Source organism: Cervus elaphus, chromosome 20 (assembly GCF_910594005.1).
Source record: "Cervus elaphus chromosome 20, mCerEla1.1, whole genome shotgun sequence".
Taxonomy (NCBI): Eukaryota; Metazoa; Chordata; class Mammalia; order Artiodactyla; family Cervidae; genus Cervus; species Cervus elaphus.
In genome coordinates, this window is record NC_057834.1 from 44,519,760 (window position 1) to 44,544,011 (window position 24,252).

The 24,252-nt window shown below is 45.7% G+C and overlaps 1 protein-coding gene across 1 annotated transcript; it reads left to right on the forward strand.

Moving 5' to 3' along the window:
• The first annotated feature begins 3,054 nt into the window (after positions 1 to 3,054).
• ACP6 (acid phosphatase 6, lysophosphatidic) lies at positions 3,055 to 23,124 on the forward strand. The gene is made up of 10 exons (XM_043877647.1): positions 3,055 to 3,735; positions 10,628 to 10,759; positions 10,880 to 11,010; positions 12,339 to 12,418; positions 16,069 to 16,156; positions 16,947 to 17,079; positions 18,079 to 18,179; positions 20,781 to 20,876; positions 22,130 to 22,295; positions 22,927 to 23,124. The coding sequence occupies exons 1-10, from the start codon at positions 3,517 to 3,519 to the stop codon at positions 23,068 to 23,070; spliced, it is 1,290 nt and encodes a 429-aa protein (XP_043733582.1). The 5' UTR covers positions 3,055 to 3,516; the 3' UTR covers positions 23,071 to 23,124.
• The last annotated feature ends 1,128 nt before the right edge of the window (positions 23,125 to 24,252 follow it).

A 24,252-nucleotide genomic window follows, 5' to 3' on the forward strand; every position in this document is an offset into this window, starting at 1 on the left:
AGTTTGGGCATAATATTAAAGCCAACCCTCTGGGGACAATTTGGGGGGAGAAGGGCTTATTTCCCAAGCCAAACTTGTATGATGGTAAAGCCAAGGTCACAATATCAGTTGTTCAGGGCCCCCACCACTTACTACCCCCAATCCTTGCTGCTCTGAAGTCCCAGAGCATGATTTCAGGATTTCTAGCCTTTCTTTTATCTTTTTTAAAAAACTTTTAATTTTGTATTGGGGTATAGCCAATTAACAATGTTATGATAGTTTCAGGTGGACAGAAAAGGGACTCAGCCATACATATACATATATCCATTCTCTCCCAAACTCCTCTCCTATCCAGTCTTAGCCTTTCTTTTAAAATGCAATTTATTAACATGACCAGGACCGCTGTACACAACACACCAAATATTTATAGGATTCCCCAAGTGTTGTCTCACATGTGCTGACAAACAGGGCTTTTATTAATAAACGACCTCAAGGAATCTATCATTTTTCCAACCTTACTCTCTCTGGCTTTTGGCAAAGATCTGCTGCTAAGACTGCTCCCCATGTCAACCACACACGTGCGTCCTGACAGCATACTCTCAACCAGGCCAAAGGTGCTGCTCACGATGCCTCACAAGACTGTGCTGAGGCTGCCAGGGAACAGCATGTGGACTAGGCTGACCTGTCCATTATGCAGAAAGGAATGGAACCCAGATGCCAACATTACATTGCCCTGGAGCTGCTCTGACATCCTAGAACTACCAGGGCTCCTGTAGCTGCTCAAATGCCAGGGCCCTTCTGTACTCAAGTCATACCACATTTTCATTCAATCTCTGAGAACATTTTTCCCCACTAAGGTTATATTTCATCACTCAGTTTCTGAAGCAGTGTTGTCTAGTGCTCCTGATATCTCACTTAGACTAGAAAAACAGCTTTCAGTTTTTAATAATATCAGAACACGCAATAAGACTCTGAGAAGTGAGTCCATGGGCTAGGCCAGGGAGAAAACTGTGACAATGTGCAGTGTTCCAAAATGACCCCTCCCAATGGTAGGACATTCAGAATTTTCTAGCCTGATGAAGAAGTTTAGACTCAGATCAGGAGCCATACTCCATAAGTATGTTGCCTTTACATCTGACCCAGTTTGACTCAATAATAGGATTCAGAATGATAAAAGAACTGGTTGGATGCTGTTGAAAAGAAAACCACAAGCCCCAAATGGTGTCGTTTGTGTTGCCAAAATCTTGGCTCTCTGTGCACCAATACCAGACAAATATAGAGACAGTTATGGAGGAGAAGGAAAGTGTGGCTTTATTATTTTGCCAGGCAAAGGGGGAACACAATAGGCTAGTACCTCAAGAACTGTGCCCCCCTCCCTGGTGAGTAGGGAGAGATTATATAATCAGGCAGGATATGTGATAAGGCAGTAACAGTCTTCATTCTTTCTTCTTTAAAGTTTCAAAAGGGTGGGGTTGCTGACAAGATTAGAATGTGTGCTGGGTCTCAGGTGGCTCATCTCCTAATCCTGTCCCTAGGACAGCAAGGAGATCAAACCAGCCAATCCTAAAGGAAATCTACCCTGAGTATTCATTGGAAGGACTGATGCTGAAATTCCTATACTTTGGCCACCTGATGTGAAGACTCATTGGAAAAAACCATGATGCTGGGAAAAATTGAAGGCAGGAGGAAAAGGGGGCAACAGTGGCTGAGATGATTGGATGGCATCACTGATTCAACGGACATGAGTTTGAGGAAACTCTGGAAGATGGTGAAGGACAGGGAAGACTGGCAGTGCTGCAATTCACAAGGTTGCAAAGAGTCAGATATGATTTAGCAACTGGACAACAACTGGTCCCTTTAATCTTGCCTCAGGTGGTTTCATTACTCTTTCTCCTTTGATTAGTAACTCTTCTGCACTTTGGAACTCAGAGAAGGTCATGGAGGCTGGAGTCTTGCCTTCAAGGAATGGGGGACAACAAGCCCACCATGCCCAGGATCCCACAAGGCCCTGCTCAGTATCACTTGTACTAAAGTCCATGGTACCAAACAGAGATTTAGTATCTCTGTCAAATTGCAGTTTTAACCTTCCCTAGAAATGTAATGTTAATGGACCAGTCTGGAATTTTCTGGTTAAGCACCAGTAAGTTAAGCTATCAGACGGTCCCTCTCCGTCAACTTCCCCATCCCCAGCTGCAGAAGAGGCAATCTGCATGATAAAACTCTTTCCAGTTCCTTTCTCCTCCCTCTTCCCAGTAGGGGAATCCTGCTTTTCTTTTATTACTACCGTCTTTTCTTTTGTTAATACTTTCTTTCTCCACCCTGTGAAAAACCTTCCACTTTGTACAACCCCTCCCAGCACCCTTCTAGTTGCTAGATGGGGTGCTGCCCAATTCATGCATAGTCGAATAAAGACAATTAAATCTTCAGATTTACTCAGTTGAATTTGTTTTTTTGTTTTTTTGTTTTTTTATGTCAATATACTTAGACACTCCTCACAACTTGCCTTTGCCTTGAGGACACAGATGTGCCCTGTTGCAAAGACCTGGAACAGAAGTTTGGAGCCGCAGTATATTCATGAGAAACCAGATCAGCAGGTGGTTTAGGCTAGCTAAGAAGCTTACTCACTGGGACATCTACAGACAAGTCCTGGATTTCTCCACAGGAAATATTCTGGATACAAGTAACGCATCAATGGGCTTGAACTTCTATACGTTTGCAACGATCTAAACCTCTTTAAACATAGAAGTGGGATATCAAATATTAAATATAAAGCCCCCACCCCTCGTGCAGTACTGGCTCTTAACTCAGTAACTTCAAGGAAGTCTTCTATGCTCCCTAGACTCCAAATAGATGATCTACATTACCCATTTCTATCTATCCCTTTCTTCATGTCTCCTACCCTATCAGCCTGGCAAACTCGCCAATTCATTCCCACACACAGGCCGCCCTGCCGCGGAGACTTGCAACCTGCTAGCCCACTGCGGAGGGCGGGGTAATACCTCCAGCTAGGGCCCGCGGCGCGCAGCCTTGTGGGAGTTGTAGTTCTCGCAACTAGGGACTCGTTTTCCCGTGCCCCTTTGCGCGGGTCCACTTGGGGCAAGTTCCTGGGTAGGTGAGAAAGTGGCTGGCTGCTTGCTTATTAAAAAGTGGAGTTCAGCGGTCTTTGTTAATGGAGCCACTGCCACGGAGGAACTCGGGGCGTATTTCTGTCTAGTCAAGAGTGCTGGGGCCGAACTTGAAATACAAGTTTAAGGTTCCCTAGAGGACGAAAGATCAGGAGCCGACCTCCCGGCTCCCGGTATCCCCGCCCAGTCTGCTGCAGGAGCGGCCAACCCCGACCCGGGTTAAAACTCCCGGGAAGTCCTCGCTGCTCCCACTCTGGGTCCCCTTCAAAGCTGGGAGTCGTAGTGGGCGGTTGGATGTGTGTGCCCTCCGGTTCCCGGGAACTTAGGGGAGGCTGCTGAGCCCCGTCGCCCGCAGGGGACTCGTATTCGCTTTCTGCACTCTCACCCCTAAGAGTTGAGAAGGGTTTCCACCATGATCTCCCGGGTCTTCAAGCTGCGCATGTGGGCCCCCGTGGGCGTCCTGACCTCGCTAACCTACTGCCTCCACCAGCGGCGGGTGGCCCTGGCCGAGCCTGGGGGCGCGGACGACCAGAATCCTGTCGACCGAAGCCTGTTGGAGTTGAAAATGGTGCAAGTCGTGTTTCGACACGGGGCACGGAGCCCTCTCAAGCCGCTCCCTCAGGAGGACCAGGTGAGAGAGACCGGCACGGTTGGGGAGCGAGAACTGTGTGGCCAGCTAGTGGCGGGCCAGGGTCTTTGCCCCAACGCACACCACCTTTGGAATTTTACTCTTACGGAGCGGGAATTCGGACTGGGTCCTGACGAAGGGAAAACAGTGTGAACAAATGTGCTGACCGTGTACCCCCAACCTCTCCCAGCCCCCTCGGACACCCGGATTGTGGGGCAGCCCGGAAACTTCCCATGGCTGTGATGTAGCCCAGCTAGTAGTATGCTTCCCTAGGTGCGTATAATCGCGTAGGGATCTTGCTAAAATGCGGATTCAGTAGATGTGGGAGCCTGAAACTGTATTTCTAGTGAATATTTGTGGGAACTTGAGTACAAGGGTGTAATGCAGTTCTGTGTGACCATTTTAATGGTTGTCAAAGAGTTACAGGGACCTTTGTGACAGGAACCAACCTGATTGGGATCACAGTGGATAAGAGAGGTTAATAATGCCTTTGGGAAGGGACCTCCCTTGTGGCTCAATGGTGGTTCCTGCTAATGCAGGAGACAGGGATTCGATTCCCTGGGTGGGGAAGATCCGGGGCAGAAGGAAATGGCAACCCACTCCAGTATTCTTGCCTGGAAAACCCCATGGACAGTGGAGCCTGGCGAGCTATAGCCCATGGGATTGCAAAAGAGTTGGAGTGACTTAGCGACTAAACAACAAAACCAACACCACTTTTGGGGACAGATTTTACCTCAACTTTCTCTCTGGGTTTGCTGGAGACTGTTTGAGATCCTGAAGATTTTTTTGGCAACAAGTGCTGTATCTTGGGGCTCTCCTTTTTCATTCTGGGTTCCTAAACTTACTGTAGAAGGGATCTGAGGTACAAAAGAACAAAATTAATTGATCAGTCTTAAAATCCACCTGGTTTTGCTCAAGATAATTATGATTAAAGTTCAAATAGCTGGCTTTGAAGATGATTACCCTTTTTGGATTTGATTCTTAGGGAGACCCAGTAAAGATCTCTGGCCTTTCATAGCAGGCAGGCCTGTGATTAAAGAATTGTCTTCCTAAAGAAGATAAATTGCAACCTGGAATTCCCAGGCATCCAGTTGGCAAACTTACCTGTGGGGTGCTTTTGCATTGTTGGTTCTCCAGGTTGATGTTGGAGTAGGTTCAGCAGGATGTCCAAATTGATATTAGGCATACTCATGACAGTTGCTTTTAAGAAATCCTCAGGGTTCTACAACTCATGGTGTACAACTGAAAACCCAGTTTTTAAAGCTGGCCATACGTGAAATCAAACCTCAAAGCATTTCCCACATAATAAATCTTGGTAGGCACTTAAATTCTGTTATCAAGTTTCTAGTTAGCCTTTCTATGTGGCTATTCCACATTCTATCTGGAACTTGAACTTCACTCCTTTCCTTCTCTTTCTTTCCTTATTCGAATATCTGGATACTTTGAGTTTTGTACATAGCCCATCTCTTGTGTACTCCCCTTTCTTCTCCATTTATTCTTGGTACAGAGTTGTTGTTCAGTCGCTCAGTCGTGTCCAGCTCTTTGCGACCCCATGGACTGCAGCACGCCAGGCTTCCCTGTCCTTCACTATCTCCCAGAGCTTGCTCAGATTCATGTCCATTGAGTTGGTGATGCCATCCAACCTTCTTGTCCTCTGTCATCCCCTTCTCTTGCTTTCAAACTTTCCCAGCATCAGGGTCTTTTCTAATGAGTTGGCTCTTTGCATCAGGTGGCCAAAGTATTGGAGCTTCAGTATGGGTCCTTCCAATGAATGTTCAGGATTGATTTCCTTTAGGATTGACTGGTTTGATCTTGTAGTCCAAGGTACTCTGCAGAGTCTTCTCCAACACAACAGTTGAAAAGCATCAATTCTTTGGTACTCAACCTCCTTTGTGGTCCAACTCTTCACATTCATACATGACTACTGGGAAAACCCATTACTTTGACCAGATGGACCTTTGCTGGCAAAGTAATGTCTCTGCTTTTTAATATGCTGTCTAGCTAGGTTGATCATAGCTTTTCTTCTGAGGAGGAAGCGTCTTTTGATTTCATGGCTGTAGTCACTGTCTGCAGTGATTTTGGAGCCCAAGAATAAAAGTCTGAATGTGTAGGCCTGGACCTCTTTCAGACGGTATGTGTGTTCCCTGAAGGAACTGGAAAAAGATTTAGATTCTTTTAGGGCTTTCTCCTGAGCCAGTGGGTGTGTGATGGGTATCTCTGCCTTTATGTTGGAAGGAGCAGTCGTAGCTGAGGTAGAATGCCGGCTTCATTCATCTTCTGTTTTTGTAGCCGCAAAATATGGTGCATTTGAATCCTTTATCTCATTTTGCAATTAAATAAGGCACATTACCTCTCAGGCCTGCTCACATTTTCAGATTTTATGTAGATGCACTGAACGCCTTTGGTTATTCTGTATAAAGTCTTGTGCATAAAAGCAAGGGGTATAACCAACGTTTGTTCAACTTAGGCTATGAGCGGGTGTCATCAGCCTCCTGTGACTTGTTTCTGGCTATTCTATCAGGATTTTTTTCCAAACTCCAGTTTGATAGAGGTTGTTAATGGAATTTTGTAGTCTTCCTGGTTCTGCTATTAATTAGAGTCAGAAAGGACTATTTGGCAGCAGTTCTAAAATTGAAATTGCCTTTGGTTGATGTTTCTAGACTTCTGACTGGTTTATAGATTAAACACATGACAAGTCAATCCTTAGAAAATATCATTGTTTAAAACTAGATGTTTTATTGAGTTTTTTTTAAATGATTGAATGACTGATGAATTAACCTGTCTTCCTGAAAGTATTGTATCTGTGCTCTGGAAATAAAACTCTGGAACTTGATTGGTCATTTTTTCTGATTGTTAGATTAGATCCAAGTATGCTTTTCAAAGATAAATTTGACCCTACTTTTGGATTTTTGTCAGCTTCTCTCTGTTTCATGGCAAGATAGCTCCCAACCCAGGAAGTCTCCACTTTTTAGAAAATAAAGTCCAATGCATTCAAACTCCACGGTTCATGAAGACATTGCTGCTAAGTTGCTTCAGTCGTGTCCGACTCTGTGCGACCCCATAGACGGCAGCCTAACCAGGCTTCTCCGTCCCTGGGATTCTCCAGGCAAGAATGCTGGAGTGGATTGCCATTTCCTTCTCCAATGCATGAAAGTGAAAAGTGAAAGTGAAGTCACTCAGTTGTATCCGACTCTTCACAACCCCATGGATTACAGCCTACCAGGCTCCTCTGTCCATGGGAGTTTCCAGGCAAGAGTACTGGAGTGGGTTGCTATTGCCTTCTCCGTATGAAGACATTAGAGTCCATATTTATTCTATAGTGTAAATGAGCCGGGAAGAATAATGTCGGATGGGCTGGGAAGGATGATGTCAGTATCGTTGTAGATTAACACTTACTCAAAGCTCAGCTAAGATAAGTGGTTTTCAGGAAGCATTACTTAAAGGATGTGCCAGTCAGTCCACTAATTCCTGTGCAGTGGTGGTTCTTAACCTTGGTGGGACATTGGATTCAGCTGGGGAACTTTAAAAAATACTGAAGCCTAGGTCTCTCTCCCAGAGATTCTGATTTAATTGACTCAGAGCATCCAGTCATGATAAAAGTTTCTCTGGTGAAGCTTTATAGTTATCTAGACTGAGTAGCATTTAAAAAACTGAGCCCCATCTCTGGGAGATTTGGTTGTGATTAACCCATGCGGGGCTCAGGCATCAGTAACTTAAAAAAATTTTTCCAGCTATAGTAGTGTGCAGTGTGCAAGCTTTCAAATCATTAGTTTTTTTCTGAAAACTACCCCTGGAGGTTTTTGTTTACTTTTATGTAGATTTTTTTTCCCCCTTTTCCCTGGGATGTAACATTGATCCCTGTATAGTATCGTCTTCATGGAAATGTGCTTTGTTGAGATACTATCATTCTGTGTCGAGGGAACAATAAGAAACAATCCCACAAAACTCATTGCTGTGACTACTGAAAAGATGTTCATTATATTACTCTATCCTCTTTATGAGGACCCTTGGGAGGAATTTGTCTGTTCACTTGAGAAATGGTGTGCTTCTCCTGAACAGTTGGCTTGCTTTTATCTTTAAGCTTGTCTAGCTGATCAGGTTTCTCCTTTTACATAAAAGCCAGAAAGCTTAGTGCTGAATCTTTTGGCCCACCTACCATAAGTATATAGATCTTCACAGCATGTATTAATATTTTTTGAGAAACTTCATTGCTGTATCCATTTTTTGGGTCACTCACTTGCTTTTGTCGTTCTTTTCGACTTTGAATTGGTTATCTTGGGAATTCCCTGGCGGTCCAGAGGTTAGGATTCCATGCTTTCACCACTGAGGGCAGAGGTTCAATCCCTGGTCAGGGAACTAAGATCCCATAAGCCTCATGGTGCAGCCAAAAAATAAATAAATAAATAGGTTATCTTGCTATATTTTAGGTATTGCTACCACCTACTTCAAGTTAGTTCTTGAAAATGGAGTATAAATAAATAAAATTACAAAGTTACTCTTTGCTACTGACTCTGGATTGAAAAACAGGAGCAAGAATGACAGTATGTATGTGGGATGGACACTGTGTGTGGAACTGACGTATCATCCATTCTTGAAAGTCTGAAAACGTGTATTTTAGACTTGACATGACCTAGACCTCAGGAGTCATCTCCTAGGAGAACCAGAGGTCCTCTGTTGGTGAATACACCTAACAGGAGAAGACTTTTTAGTGTGGCTGAGCAGGCCTTATGGATCTGGTGTCAGGACCTGTGCTCAGACACTGGACTTACATGGATGGATAATTCAGTCTCAGCTATAAAAAAGAAGAGAGTTTACAGTGTGATGAAGAGAGACAAAACAAACTCCACTTATCGGAATATGCTGGGAATGCTGGAAACTCAGAGGAGATATCTCAAACTTAAATTGTACAAAGCTGAACTCAGTTTGTTAACTATTCTGTCTTGGCCTGTTTTAGTCAAGAAGTACCTCCATCACCCCTTACCACCTCATGCGCCCAGACTCCAAGTCAAGTAATTTTTTTCTTTATTCTTTCTTGTTCACCTACCAATATAGCCTCAAAAAAAAAAAAAAAAAAAAAAGCTTTTATCTACTTACTTGCCAGGATTGACACAATGTCTTGAATTCACCCCTTCTGTCCTGACTGCCTTAGATGAGCCCTTAGGCGCTCGCTGGCTCTAGTACAGACATCTTGAAATTGCCTTTTTCTGTGTTGAGTCTTTCCATTTCAGTTGTGACCTATCTGATAGCCTTCAAACCATTCTGTGGAGCCTGTGGGCTAAAGGGATGCTGAGTGACTGGGGCTCTGAGTTCCCACTCCTGCTTCAGCTAGAGAAACTCCAGGCCTTTTCATGGCTGAGTAATATTCCATTGTATAAATGCACCACAACTTCTTTATCCATTCATCTGTTGAAGGACATCAGGGTTGTTTCCATGTCCTGGCTATTGTAAATATTGCTGCTCTTTACAACAGCTATTGTAAATATTGAGGTACATGTATCTTTTAGAATTGTGGTTTTCTCAGGGTATATGCCCAGTAGTGGGATTGCTAGGTCACATGGTAGATTTATTCCTGGTTTTTAAAGGAATCTCTATACTGTTTTCCATAATGGCTGTATCAGTTTACATTCCCACCAGCAGTGCAGGAGGGTTCCCTTTTCTCCACATCTTCTCCAGCATTTACTGTTTGTAGGTGTTTTTTTTTTTTTTTTTTTGATTATGGCCATTCTGACTGGTATGAGGTGATACTTCATTGTAGTTTTGATTTGCATTTCTCTAATAATGAGCAATGATGAGCATCTTTTCATGTATTAGTAATAAGGTTTTATGAAGCTTCCCTGGTGGCTCAGTAGTTCCAATGCAGGAGAGATGGGTTCAATCCTTGGGTCAGGAAGATCCCCTGGAGAAGAAAATGACAACCCACTTCAGTATTCTTGCCTAGGAAATCCCATGGACAGAGGAGACTGACAGGCTATAGTCCATGGGGTTGCAAAAGAGTTGGACACGACATAGTGACTAAAAACGACAATAAGGATTTATACTCTTAATAATAAGATAAAGACCAGTGGGAGTGGCTTTTTTTCTAGCCAGTGATCCACAGGGTTTGGGGTGGAAATGGGGGAGCAATGGGAAGAGTCAGGTTTGAGTTTTATGGATTAGAATTGGGGTAGCCTTTAGAGTCATAATAAGTTCGGAAGAGGAGCTGGCATATGGAATTAGAAGGAAAGACTTGTTTCTAAAATTGAGTCATCACATCCGACTCAATGAATATAAGAATTTTTTGGGCTGTGGGAGCTATGAGGCCTATGACTACTTGTTATGTTTTGAAAACCGGTACAGTTGGAGCAGGAGCCAGATTATGGGAGTAAAGGAAGATGGTTAAAAGTGAAGGTTTCTTGGAGGGCAGCTGCTTGTTTGAGAAGTTGTATAAAAGGAAGAGATATATGTAGTAGTTCAAGGGGCATTAAGTAGCGTCTTTAACGAGGGGCCACAAAACCCTGCAGGTTGATTCCTTAAAAATGCTTACAAGTATATGGTCACTGAGATTGTATTATACTCATTCATTTGTTCATTTATTCTTTCGCCAAGTATTGGGTGCCAGACCCTCTGGCCGCTTCTACCCTTTACTTCAGTCTGGGCTTGGTGCCAGAATCGCCCCTCAGCAGTGAGTACTAGTGTGACAATTACAGGACTTGGGCTGAGGACACCTGGAATAATAAATTGCAGTCATTTCTTCCCTTAATTGGAGCTGGAGTTGAAGTTTCTTTCCTTCTTCCCATCCTTCTGGGGAAGTTTGCTTGTCTAGCATCAGTGTGATTCTAGCTATGTGCTGCCAGATGTTAACACTCTAAGTTTCCAGAACCTTTTTAAGCAATGTGTTGTTTTTTTGTGCTCACAGCAGGTAGAGTGGAAGCCCCAGCTAATAGAGGTCCCACCCCAAACTCAGCTTGATTACACAGTCACCAATCTTGCTGGTGGCCCGAAACCACACTCTCCTTTCGACTCTCAGTACCGTGAGACCACGCTGAAGGTGAGCGATGCTTTCCTGCTCCCTGAAGTGCCTTGCAGAGCTGTGATAGTCTGCCCTGGGCTGAGGTTATTTAGCAGGCTGTGAGATTTCTTCATTCTTCTCTCTCCTCCCACACCTCAGGGGGGCATGTTTGCTGGACAGCTGACCAAGGTGGGCATGGAGCAGATGTTTGCCCTCGGGGAGAGGCTGAGGAAGAACTACGTGGAGGACATCCCCTTTCTTTCACCAACCTTCAACCCACTGGAGGTCTTGTGAGTCACTTGAGAAAGGAATATTGCACCCAATGTTAGGTCTTGAGTGTGAGAAAACCTGTCCTGACCCTCTGTGCGGTTCCCACTCTCATCCGAGTCTAGGTGGGAGGTGTAAGGGTGATCTGGCTGGCTAGGCTGGTGTCCCCTTCCTCTCTCACTTTTCTGTATGTATCCCTCCTGATGCTGCGTGCTCGGTTGAAGAGGATGACCTTCCCTGAGAGAGGAGAACCGTTCTTCAGTCAAGGGTATACAAGAAGCTGCCTTTCCTTGCTAGAACCTCCTAGGCAGTGTGGGGACAGTTACCCTAATATGGTAGGATTTGGAGAACAAGTGGTCCCTGGAGGTCATGTTCACTGGCCCTCAGGTCCCTTGGGCAGCCATCCCACAGAGAGAGAAAGGGTATTTCCCAGCCCTCTAGCTCCCTTTTGGGGCTTCCCCGGTGGCTCAGATGGTAAAGAATCTGCCTGCAGTGCAGAAGACCCAGGTTCAATCCCTGGGTTGGGAAGATCCCCTGGAGAAGGGAATGGCTACCCAGTCCAGTATTCTTTTTTTTTTTTTTTTTTATTAATAATTTATTGTCAGTAAGAAAGACTGGTTAATGGTAGTTTTCAGTGAAAACCTTTACAAGACGTTGCATCACAAATATACAGACACTATAAAAATTGTGTCCTGGTGGTTTTGGTTCTAAACGATTCTGCAGAAGGTCCTCATTACACTTTCCAATAATGAAAAATGTTTATAACCCTAAAATACAGCAATATACCATTTATTTAAGACATGTTCATGGATCAGGTCTGTCCTCATCCTATGTACAGCTGACTATACTGAATGACTATACTGAAATGTATGAATGAAATGTCTTACTTAAGTAGAAAAGGACAGAGAGTGAAACCCTGGTTATATTAAAAAAAAAAAAAAAATCAGGGTGCTAAGTAAATGACACCACCAAAATCTGGTCAAAAACAAAATGCACGAAGTTATCTTGAAAATCTAGGGGAAAACTATGAAAAATCAAATCTGTACATAAAATTTACAAAAAAAAAAAAAGACAGGAAAATTAAAATAATCAAATCTATATAAATACATGAATCATGCTAAAGACAGAGAGAACCAGTCCAGTATTCTTGCCTGGAGAACTCTATGGACAGAGGAGCCTGGCAAGCTATAGTCCATGGGGTCGCAAAGAATCAGGCACGAGTAAGTGACTAACACTGTAGTAACTCCCTCTATGTGGTTTAGAAAGCCCATGAGTGCTCTGTGGAATAAGGTAGCATGCACATGTGAATCTTCCTTCTATGAGTTTCTCTATGTTTTTGTTTTGTTCCCAGCATCCGTTCCACTAACATCTATCGGAACCTGGAGTCTACCCGCTGTTTGCTGGCTGGACTTTTCCAGCGTCAAAAAGAAGGTTCGAGTTCAGGGTCTACAAGCCAGCCCCTGTCCCTGAGGTGCCTTTTCGTCTTGCTTCCAAAGCCCCACTCTCTCTTTCTTGATGTCTGTCCCCACCTGGGTCTCTCTCCTGCTCCTGGGGCCTCTCTGGGGTACCAGCCGTGCGGCGGGCCCCTCCCTGTCTGGCCTGCCGCTGCACCTGCCAGCCTGACCTCACACCTACACCGACATGTCAGCTGCTCCGATGCACCCCTGGCTCCTGACTTTTTCTCTCAAGTGTCTACACAACTGCATAAGGTAGCTGCAGCCAGATTTTTCAAACAATACCTGGGACTTTTTGTTTAGTTGAGACACTGCTGGAAAGGAAAGAGAGTAAGAGGAACTCTTCACTGGGACCTAGACCTGCTGCCACGGCCCTGGTCTTGGTGATAATCCACAGCATAACCCAGGTGGTGTTAACAGTGTCCCATATGGCCTTTCCCAGTTAAGGAAGTCTGTCGAGTTTGGGTTTTGACATATTCAGCCAGTGAATGATCACACTAGTGGGTTCTGCAACTTTCCACCCTCAAGGACTACGTTTATTATTTTCCCTTATGGATCTCATGTATTTGAGGGCTTTTGACTATCAAGTGAAGCTACATTTTGTCATTTGTAATTGATTCAAATTTACACTTAATTACTGGTCTGAGTTTCAGATCATCATGACCTCACCAATATTAAAATACTCAAATGGTACCATAAGGCAAAAGTTCTTGTTACTTTGTTTAGCTTCTTTAGCCTTATCTCAAATACAGATAAAATTTCCATCAAGCTTTTAAAAAATGTGTAAGATACAGAACCTCCAGGCCAAAGGAGGCTGGCCTTGCCCCTAGCTGGTTTGGACTATGGCTGCTAATTCTGGCTGACGTTGGCTGAACACAACCTAAGTAACAGAGCAAACAGGATGGCCTGCTCCTTACCTTTTGGGAGCCCCTGAGCTTAGGAATAGTCTATAGTGCATGGCCTTCTGAAAACTGTTCACTTGCTCAGTTTCTGAAAGGCAAATGTCCTGTCCCCAGAACCACCTAAAGTGTAAGTAATGTAGAAAGGGTGTTTTTTGGTAGCAGCCTGATCTACAGGCGGGTCTCAGACTCAGGCTGCTCCAGGTTTCCTGCGAGGAAGGAAGTGGTATCATCACCAACTGCTGGTGTGGCCGCCTGGGTAGCCGTTCCTGCGCTGGACTCAGACAGCCTCACACTCCCAACTTGACTTGTGTCCTGGCTACTTCCTTGCCTTGGCCAGTATCATGGGATTTGGATAGACAAAGAACCCCACAAGGTGCTAACATTGGTGGGAGTGGTTCACCTTTGGGATATTGTTTCAATAGTAAAATCCTAGTGAAGTCCAAGAAGGTTTTGAGTAAGCTCCAGAGAATCAGGCTGGTGGGGAAGGGCTGAGGGGGTTGCTTTGTATCATGTGGTCATTCATTCCTTCAACACATATCTGAGTGCCGGCTCAAATACCTTATTTATCATAAACTGAAGGTCTGTTAACCAGACATTCATGGCAGGTACCAGGTAGGACTTACCATGTGTTAATTAGAGGCTTAAATCATAGTTACTATTATTCTCACATTTAAAGGACTCACTGTACATCAAGCATGGTTCTAAGATCTTTGTAGATACTGACTTAATTCTTATGATGACCCTGTGAAGTAGGTAGCATCCCTATTTTACAGATAAGAGAACTTAAGGCAGAGGATAAAGGACTGTCTGAGGTACATAAAGCTAGTAAATGGAGGAGCTGGGATTCAAATTCTGGCAGTCTGTTTCACAGTCCATACTTTTCACTCTTGTGCCATCTTGCTTCTCAGAAGACTTGGGTATCTGGAGAGGGCCTCTGATCATGAGGTCTGTTTTACATGCCCTGCAGAACTCCAGGATTCTTCAGAGGGGTTAGGAACTACAGAAAAGGAGTGGAATGGGGCATGCAAGTACACCGTGCTTCAGACCCCTGCCTTGAAGCCCTCAACCCCTTTTCTTTTATTACCTTATTTCATAGTGGGAGAAGAAAAGCTCCCACTACTTTAGAAACAATTGGAAATTGCTGGTACTAGTCTCACCCCTTCAATTTACATGTGATCCCCAAAGAAGAGAAGTGACTTCCCAAAGTCATCCTGTTGGTTGGTTGTAGATTCAGGGCTAAACTCATGACACAGTCTGATTTCCTTCTCCTGTCCAGACCAGCCAAGTGTGTGAGAATTCTGTTATTCTGCTCAAGTCACCATAGGCTGCTCTTTAATCCTGAGGTTTTTACTATCAGTAATTTGTTTGGGAATGGTAGTTCTTTGGGGTTTGGATTCACCGGAGGGCTTCCCAGGTGGCATTAAAGAATCTGCCTGCCAGTGCAGGAGATACAAGAGATGTAGGTTTGATAGCTGGGTTGGGAAGATCACCTGGAGTGGGAAATGGCAACACACTCAGTATTCATGCCTGGAAATTCCATGGGCTGAGGGCTTGGCGAGCTATAGTCTATGGGGCCGCAAAGAGTTGGATACAACCGAGTGACTGACCACATAATATAGCAGTCATTCCACAGACTGACCTCAGTGAATTCCATAAAGCTCCTCTGCCATCAGAGAAGAAGAGGCTTGAGCTGTGTAGAACAGGACGCTGGTGCAGAGCAAAGCATGTAAAGGTGTTAAAGCACCTCCCTTGGGCATTGACAGGAGACAAGGGTACCTGTCAGCTCTGAGCAGGAGCAAGCTGCTGCGAGGTGTGTAAGAGACACTGTTTGTAGTCTAATCTTTGGTTCCTGCTAGTGCGTCTAGAAGCCTGGCTTTTCTCTTGGGCAAGGCCATGGGGTCTTAGAGGATTTGTGACCCTGTGGGCACCTTTCTCAGATGTTTCATAAGTCACCATATTGGTGTATGCATGCATGCATGCTAAGTAGCTTCAGTCATGTCCGACTCTTTGTGACCATATGAACTGTAGCCCACCAGGGTCCTCTGTCCATGGGATTTTCCAGGTAAGAATACTGGAGTGGGTTGCCATGCCCTCCTCCAGGGTATCTTCCCACCCCAGGGATTGAACCTGCATCTTACTTTTCCTGCATTGGCAGTAAGGTTCTTTACCACTAGTGCTGCCTGGAAAGCCTATATTGGCCTATAGGATTGGACTTTGCAAAGCAAGAAAATCACCTTGTTCTGCTAAAGTAAAGGATGGCCCATTTGTTAGAATCTCCGAGTGCTGGTAGTATCTTGAGGCAGGCATTTTTTTTGGGAATGCGTCATAGATGTGCCTGGAGTAGGAACTAGCTTCCCACTCCAGTATGGTTGCCTAAAGGATCCCATGGACAGAGGAGCCTGGCAGGCTACAATACACGGGGTTGCAAAGAGTTGGACACAACTGAGCATGGATGTGCCAGTCTGATCAGGTCTGTACATGCTCCTGGCTATAGGTAGCCCAGTAGGAGAACCGGGCTGCTGCATGCTTTCTCAGACCACAGGGGAGCTCCTGTTGGCAAAGCCAGGGCGTATTGAAGGCATTCACTGTCCTTAAGGAGTAACCTGGATGATGGCCTCTGGAAACAGCTCCATCTGTGTAGACAAAGAGAAGAAGAAGGGAGTGGAGCTGCTGGGAAGAATAAGCTGAAGCCTCTTCCTGCCTGTGCTTCCCACCTTCCTTCCAGGACCCGTCGTCATCCACACTGACGAAGCAAGCTCGGAAGTCTTGTACCCCAACTACCAATACTGCTGGAACCTGCAGAAAAGAACCAGGTAACTGCCCCTGACTCTTGTTCCTCAGGGTGGGGGTACAGGCAGCATTGTACCACCTCTGCCAGCAGACTGGCTGTGTCGGTGGATATTGGGTAGGAGAGATGGCATTAAACTTGGGTCTGACATCAGCTGTCCAGGATGGGAGGCAGCTGTTGCTCACAGGACAGGCTCATGGTGAAGATACCGGACATCCAGGGAGACCCACACGCTGGGCTGAGAGATGGTGTATACAGCCACGAGTGGGGCTTCACCATTTACCGAGCATTGTCCTTTGTGTTCAGTCCTGGGCTCTCAGATGGGGTAACTGAAGAAACTTATGGAAAAGATGAGTAAGCCAGTCATTAACTGCAAATCTAGATGGGCACGCCAAAGAAGACACAGATTCCCCTTCTCTTACCAATGTGCTGCTGTGTAGGTTTGGAGCTGATGGCACTATTCAGGTTTCAGGTATTTCGGAACTGCACTTACACTATGTAGAGGGTGTTCCCCAGAAGAAGGAGACGTGTTTTCAAGCAGACCTGGCCAAGCTTGCATTGTTTTGGGTATAATAGAAGGGAATGCTAGAATGGGATTTGGAAAATCCATTATTCTAGCCCTGGTTTGTACTAAGTCACAAGTCAATTGGCCTCGTAGAGTTTACCCATCTTTAAAATGACAGTTATACTAGCTAACCCCAATGAGTTGTTGAAAGGCAAATGAGATCCTGAATGATGAATGAGATATACTTTGTTAACTTAATAACCATACAGTATAAAGAAATATAAGGAATAACTTTTTTATTTTTTGGCAGAGGCCGGAGGCAGGCTGCTTCTTTGCAGCCAGGAATCTCAGAGGATTTGAAGAAAGTGAAGGAAGGGATGGGCATTGCCAGTAGTGATGAAGTGGACTTCCTCGTCCTGCTGGACAACATGGCTGCTGAGCAGGTGGGCTGGCTGTCCTCGGGCTCTGGGAGGGTGGGGGGAGCCTGGGCAAGGCTTGGTGGGCTGGCTCCTGAGTTAGAAGTGAGTGGGGGCCTCCTGGTCTGGAGGCAGCTGTGAAAGCACCTGCTGGCAGAACGGACCTGGGAACTGAGGGGTAGGGTGGACTCCTCACCAAATGAGGAGCATAGACATTTAAACTCTTGACCAGAGTTCCCTGAAGCATATTCACTAGAATACCCATGACGCAAGTGTGTATAATGTGGGCAGGCAGGGCTGGGGTGGGTGATGGGTAGGGAGGGATTGTGGTCTAAAAAGTTTGGAATGCCTCTTGATTGTATCACTTTTTGGAGAATCTGTATGCACGTCAGCCTATTAAAGAACCCAAGAGCACTGTGGTAAAGAAAACTGGTTAATCTTTAATTCTGTTTTTCTCAAGCTTGTTTAGCCCTAGAATCTTTTTTTTTTCCAATAAATACTGAAGGCCACACAATGGGAAATGCTGCTGCAGATTCAGAAGTCAGACTCCCAAAGTCTGTACAGCCTGGATCCTCCTATCCTTCTCTTGTGAAGATGACAGTGTGCCCTGAATGCAGAAACACACCTTATGCTTATTTGTAAAATAGGTTTAAGGTTATAAAACAAGAGTTGATAAAGTATTTATATGGCATACTTTTTAGAAATCATTTTGGGGATGATGAAGGCCGAGTAAAAATTTATGAATTCCTTGCCTTGTATTTAATTTAATTTTTTTTTTTTTAGCTTAAAAGAACACAAATGTTTTTTACTTTGGAGTAGATGAGCATCAGAAAGAGAGGAGAAAACAATTTTTCTCTGGGCTTTCAGATCTGGAGGAATAGCTTCCAATAGGCCTTGGGGACATAGAGTTTTGAGCCAGTCTCTCTCTGGGAGAAGACAGTTCCCTTGGACTCCATGGAAGCGGATCGGCCACCAGCCTTATTGGATGAGTATTTCTTTCTAAAACTGTACCCATGGCCCGTTCAGGTGCACAACCTCCCGAGCTGCCCCACGCTGAAGAGGTTTGCATGGATGATTGAGCAGAGAGCTGTGGACACAGCCTCGTACATCCTACAGTGGGAAGACAGGTGAGGGGGGGGCCTCTTCAGCTGCTGGCATACAGTCACGCTTGGTCAGGCCTCCCAGAGTGTGGGGAAGGGGACTCGTCAGGCCCGCTCACACCTGTCAGCTGGTGTCTCTGTGTGCAGAGGTTGAAATCACCCCATTCTGCTGGCCTTCTGAATAGACTCGGCCCTGGGTCCTTCCATTTCTGGAGCGGGGACTGGTGACGTAGTGTTTTCATTCACTGTTACACAAAACCGGGAGCTGCCACTCAACTGAGTTTCTCTCTCTCTCTTTTTAAAGTATTTACTTTATTTATATTTATTTATTTGGCCATGCCGGGTCTTAGTGGCAGCATGTGGGATCTAGTTTCCTGATCAGGGATCAAACCTGGGCCCCCTGCATAAGGGAGCATGGACTCTTAGCCACTGGACCAGTAGGGAAGTCTCTTGATTGAGTTTCTCTTAATCACTGACTTTTTCCTTTGCTTTAAGTTTCAAAACATTAGGGTACCAAGGAAGAATAATTATTGCTCATTTTATTCATCACATTACAGTTTACAAATCATTTTCCTGTTCTCGCCATGAGGTTGGTGTCAGTATCCCTGATAAGTCCAAGTCCTGGCTTCAGAGATGGAGAAACTGGGCCCGAGAGATGTGGGCCACTTTGCCTAGGCTCAGCTAGCAAGTGGTAGAGGCAGGATTTGAACCCAGATCTTCTGACCACCAATCCTGTGTTTTCTCTGTTTTACTGGTATTTAGGGCTCTCTTTATAGAAGGCCTATTTCCTGTCAGAATGGAGGGTATCTCTCTTCCCAAATATAAAAAAACACCTTTTAATGGTTGGTTCAGAGCATTCAGCTTGTACTCAGAATAGGTGACTTGGTAAGAGGGGGCAGTATAGAGGGGAAGTCCTGAGGAAGATGAGTGGGAGGAAAAAGCCACTAACGTTTTAAGAATTTGCTTGATCTTGCATAAGAATATAAGATCTTGCATAAGGAGCCTCTGCCTGCTTTTCTTCCGCTCAGTCAGTGCATCCATTTTGCACTTGCCTCAGGCTTCTGGAAGGTTCCAGCCACACCTTTCAGCTCGCTACCACTCCTGTGACCGACCACCTTCCCTCATCTTTTCCTGAAGTGGCCCCACTGTTCCTAAATTGTCACTCACTGCCTTCACCTCCACTAGCACATGCTTACATATATCCTTTTTTGTTTGCGCTGGATGCTCGCTGCTGTGTGCTCAGGCTTTCCCTAGTTGCAGCAGGGGTTACCCCCTAGTTGTGGTGCACAGGTTTCTCACTGCGTGGCTTCTCTTGTTGCAGAGCACGGGCGCCAGGTGCGCGGGCTTCAGTAATTGCCACACCAGGGCTCAGTAGTTGTGACAAACAGGCTTAGTTGCTCTGTGGCATGTGGAGTCTTCCTGGACTAGGTATTCAACTCATGTCCCCTGCCTTGGCAGGTGGATTCTTATCCACTGTGCCACCAGGGGAGTCCATACACACATATTTAATAAATACATTAGGCTTTGCAGGCCGTGCATTATCTGTTGTGTCTATTCATCTCGGCCCATGTAGCATAAAAGCAGCCATAGATGATACACAAACAAATGGGTACTACTGTGTTCCAGTGGAACTACTTACAAAAACGGGCAGCTGAGTTGGACTTGGCCCACAACTGTTGTTTGCTTTCTCTTGCATTTTAAACAAGATCTGGGTCCAATCCACTTTCTTTTCCATTAGCCCTGGTTTCTTAAAACTGATGTTTCTTCAGGAACAAATGGTTCTAGTTTCACAATGCCATCCAAATTGCCTTGGCCTGCACGAATTCTTTCGAAAGTATATGCTGCTTATAGTATTGGTTGCCTACTCCTCAGCTGTTGCTTCAACTTTCCTTGATTTGTAAAAGTGGCCAGTCGCCATGAATAAGGATTGGTCTAAACCAGTCATGGCAAGTCTTTTTGTCAGTGATTGGGTCCTGGGAATTCTGGGAAAGATTTTTCTTCTCTTTGATAAAAAGTGAGAGTCACCCAAACCAAGGCTTTCTGCTGCTTACTAGCCCCCGTGTTCCTGCTTTGTTACTTCTCAAATATGCTTTGAGTTGAGGTAACCAGCTGTGATTGTGAGGTGACCATCCTGAGAAGGAAAGCAGGGGAGCCACAGTGCCCACCCAACAGCACTAGTGCTGAACTTGTTAAATCAGATAAATCAAGAAAAGCCCTTATGGTCTCGACGCCAAAGAAGGGGAGCTGGCACATAGGGAGTGTAGTTAAGGCGATTTCCCTTCAGATGGCTCTTCTAAGGGCCTTCTGGAATTCATTACACCCTGTCCTTCCCAGTTTTGGCCTAGCTCTCTATTACTTATCCTGGTTGCCATCCCCACACCCCTCCCATCTCAGCCACGTTCATACCAGGTCTGTATCCTACTGCTGTTTACAGTCTTGGTGCACGGAGAGCCCTCGGACTTGAGGCAGTGCTGTTGCTGTCCTTCCTGCCTGTCTCTGTCCTTCTTGCATCCCTTGTCTTGTCTCTGCTCTGTGACTGGGCTCATGAACTTCTGGGGGGCAGAAGCAGACTGCATCCCCTGTGGGCCGAGTCCCCACTGGGTTCTTCAGTACCGTTTATCACCACAGGGAGGGCCTTCAGATGGCAGTTGGCCCATTCCTCCACATCCTGGAGAGCAACCTGCTGAAAGTTGTGGACCCTGCCACTCCGCCCAGCAAGACCAGGTACTTGGCCGAGCAGCTTGGCTTGGCATGACTGAGGAGGGTGGTGGTGGTGGGGCTCTGGCCACAGGGAGGGAACCCAGGGTCTAGGAGGGTGGGAACCAGGCCATTGGTAACTGAAAGTAGATGTTTGAGGCTATGTGTCCCAGAGACATTCACAACGTTTCTACCTTTCTTCCTGACACATCTGTCCTACCATGTTTTGAAATGTTCATTTTAGTAGAAAAGAACCCTAAATTAATTTTTCCATTTTTTAAAACTAATTGAACATGCATCCAATGGAATAACTAGGACATCACAACTCCGGGAGTTAGTGATGGACAGGGACGCCTGGCATGCTGCAGTCCATGGGGTCGTAAAAAGTCAGACAGGACTGAGCAACTGAACTGAACTGAACTAATTTGGTGTTAAAGTAGCCCCAAACAATGATAGTTGCTTAATAGATTGTTTAAACACCTTCATTGAGTATATTGGAAGATAGGAATTCTACTGGGCATTTAAAAATGTTGTAGGTGGCTTGTGAACCTCCCATAGCCACTTTTGGGGTGCCTGGAACTCCAGGTTAGGGACCATGGATTTGGAATGTGCGTCCAAGGCACTTGGTAAACAAAGTGTGGTCTGCAGATAAACAGCTTCACCATCACCTGAGATTGTTTGATTTTCCACCACAGCCTGACCCACTGGATCAGAGTCCGCCTTTTAACAAGACTCCCAGGTGGTGTGTAAGTCCCCTGATATTGGAGAAAACAATTTGCGACCCCATGGACTGTATCCCACCAGGTTCCTCTGTCCACAGAACTCTCCAGGCAAGAGTACTGGAGTGAGTAGCCATTCCCTTCTCCAGAGGAAACTTCCCAACCCAGGGATCTAACCTGGGTCTCCTGCATTGTGGGCAGATTTTTCACTGTTTGAGTCACTAGGGAAGCCCATCTACTCCAAAGGAGTTTGTTTGTTTGTTTTCCTCACATTTATTTATTTGGTTGTGCTGGGTCTTCACTGCAGCACGCAGGCTCCAGTAGTTGCTCCACAGCATGTGAGATCTTAGTTCCAGGACCAGGGATCAAACCCATGTCCCCTGCACAGCAAGCAGGATTCTTAACCACTGGACTACCAGGAAAGTCCCTCAAAGGAGATTTATACCAGGCTCAACTGATTTCTAGATGTCACCTGGTTTCCTCACTCAAAGGAGGCAGGTGATGTCCTGGCCTCCAGAGTCCTGAGGTGAAGAACTATGGAGAACTGTTTTCTTCTTTCAGGAAGCTGTACCTCTATGCAGCTCACGATGTGACCCTCATGCCTCTCTTAATGACGCTGGGAATTTTTGACCACAAATGGCCCCCATTTGCTGTGGACCTGACCATGGAACTCTACCAGCACCGGGAGTCTAAGGAGTGGTTTGTGCAGCTCTATTACCGAGGGAAGGTAAGACCTCTGGGGTATGGTTGGGAGGCGGCTGGGCCACCCGGCCCACCTGGCTTAGCACCAAGTTGCCTGCTTGGGCCCAGGGAGTCTCCACTGGTACACAAGCTCTCTGGATCCTCTCATGGCTGTGGCCCAGGGATAAGGCAGAACTGGGTCCATAGTGGCAGGCCGGGGCTGGAACACAGAACCCTTCTAACAACAGGACCACCCTTCTCTTCTCCTGAGGGTATCTCCCAGGATGTAACTCCTGACTGTGAGGCCTGTTTTGGAAATTAATGATGAGGTCTTTGGGAGGTGATGTGTACTATCAACACCTCTGGTGCCTTGGCCACTTCAGCAGGTTTCTGTTCAGGACAGAGGCTGAACACTCCCTAAGGTCAGACCTTTAGCCTTCCCAGGGGTATAACATCAATGTGTCTTCCAGTCAGTTCAACCAACAGTTACTAAGTGACTTTCATGAGCAGGGCATAGTGCTTTTAATCTGGAAGCTGACTGATTATTGGGGGCTTCTTGGCTGTTACATATGTACGTATACATCTGATTGGGTCAAAGCCTTTTAGAACTCTGGACACAGCTGAAAACAGCCAGACAGGGGCCCCAGTACCCCTGCTGAATTACATCTCTTCCACAGGAGCAAGTGCCAAAAGGTTGCCCTGACTGGCTCTGTCCACTGGACAAGTTCTTGAACACCATGTCAGTTTATACCTTAAGCCCAGAAAAATACCACATGCTCTGCTCTGAAGCACAAGTGATGGGACTTGGAAATGGAAAGTGATTGATTTGTACAAGTAAGATGTCTGGATTTTTTAAATAAAACGCCTTTACACAATGCCTCCAGCTGTTTGGTTTGGGGAAGGCAGGAACAAGGGTTAATGGACTTTAACATAAGGTAAGGGTATTTCTTTCCTATAGGTGTATTAAGGTCTCTTCTTGAAAGGAAAAGGGTATAATGTTGAGGCCAAAAGGATGTATCCTGTTTTGTGGCTTGATTTCCATGGCAGCTGCCTGTGACATGGGGCTTCCCTAGTGGCTCAGATGGTAAAGAATCTGCCTGCAATGTGGAAGACCCGGGTTCCATCCCTGGTTTGGAAAGATCCCCTGGAGAAGGGGATGGCTACCCACTCCAGTATTCTTGCCTGGTGAATTCCATGGGCAGAGGAGCCTAGTGGGCTACAGTTCATGGGGTTGCAGAGAGTCGGACATGACTGAGCGACTAACACTTTCCTTTTCTTGCCTGTGACATGAACTATAGAATTGCGTGTGGTTTTGGACCTCAGTTCTTTTCCTATCTTCATTTCACACACATATATTGGACACCTACTAAGTCATGGTCATTGTAAGGGTGAAAGGTTTCTGCCCTCAAGTTTTTTCAGTCCAGTAGGAGAGGCAGATAAAGTATATCAGTGATGACAATACAGTATGGTTCATCCTGTGATAAGGTACATCGAGGGCTATCTGGGTTCAGAGATGACACCCTCCGCCCTGATTGGCAGGGGCTGGGGGGAGCAGTTAAAGGGTTTTTGGCAGGTTCTGCGCTGACCTAAATAGAGAAAAATGAGTGAGTCGTAGTTAACCAGTTAAGTAAGGAGAAAAGAGAGTGTCATGTAAAAGGTCAGCTAACCAGGTAAGCAAGGAGGAAAGGGTGTCATGTGAAAGGTCAGGGCGCATAGCTGGGCAGTGAGGTGGAGCCCTGCTGTGGAGACCCAGCGGGGAGGTCACTGGCTTCTGGGGGCTGTGGCTTCAGGAGCGTGGGTGAGGTCTCCCCATGGTAGGTCAGGACCACTCTCAGCATATGTGCTCTATCTTGACATGGGCCTCCAAAGTTACTTGATGGTCCCCTATTTCCTTTTCAATTTTCTTTCTTTCCCAGAAGCTATTTCAAACTTTCTCTGACCTCAAACCATCCCTTTACTTCTCAGAGAAAACAGCAAGCACAAAAACCTCTCTGCTTCCCACT

Coding starts and splice junctions, on each gene's coding strand:
- ACP6 (XM_043877647.1), top strand. CDS start 3,517: ATGATCTCCCGGGTCTTCAAGCTGCGCATGTGGGCCCCCGTGGGCGTC. Junction 16,157..16,946: donor AACCTGCAGAAAAGAACCAG/GTAACTGCCCCT, acceptor ATTTTTTGGCAG/AGGCCGGAGGCAGGCTGCTT. Junction 20,877..22,129: donor ACTCCGCCCAGCAAGACCAG/GTACTTGGCCGA, acceptor TTCTTCTTTCAG/GAAGCTGTACCTCTATGCAG.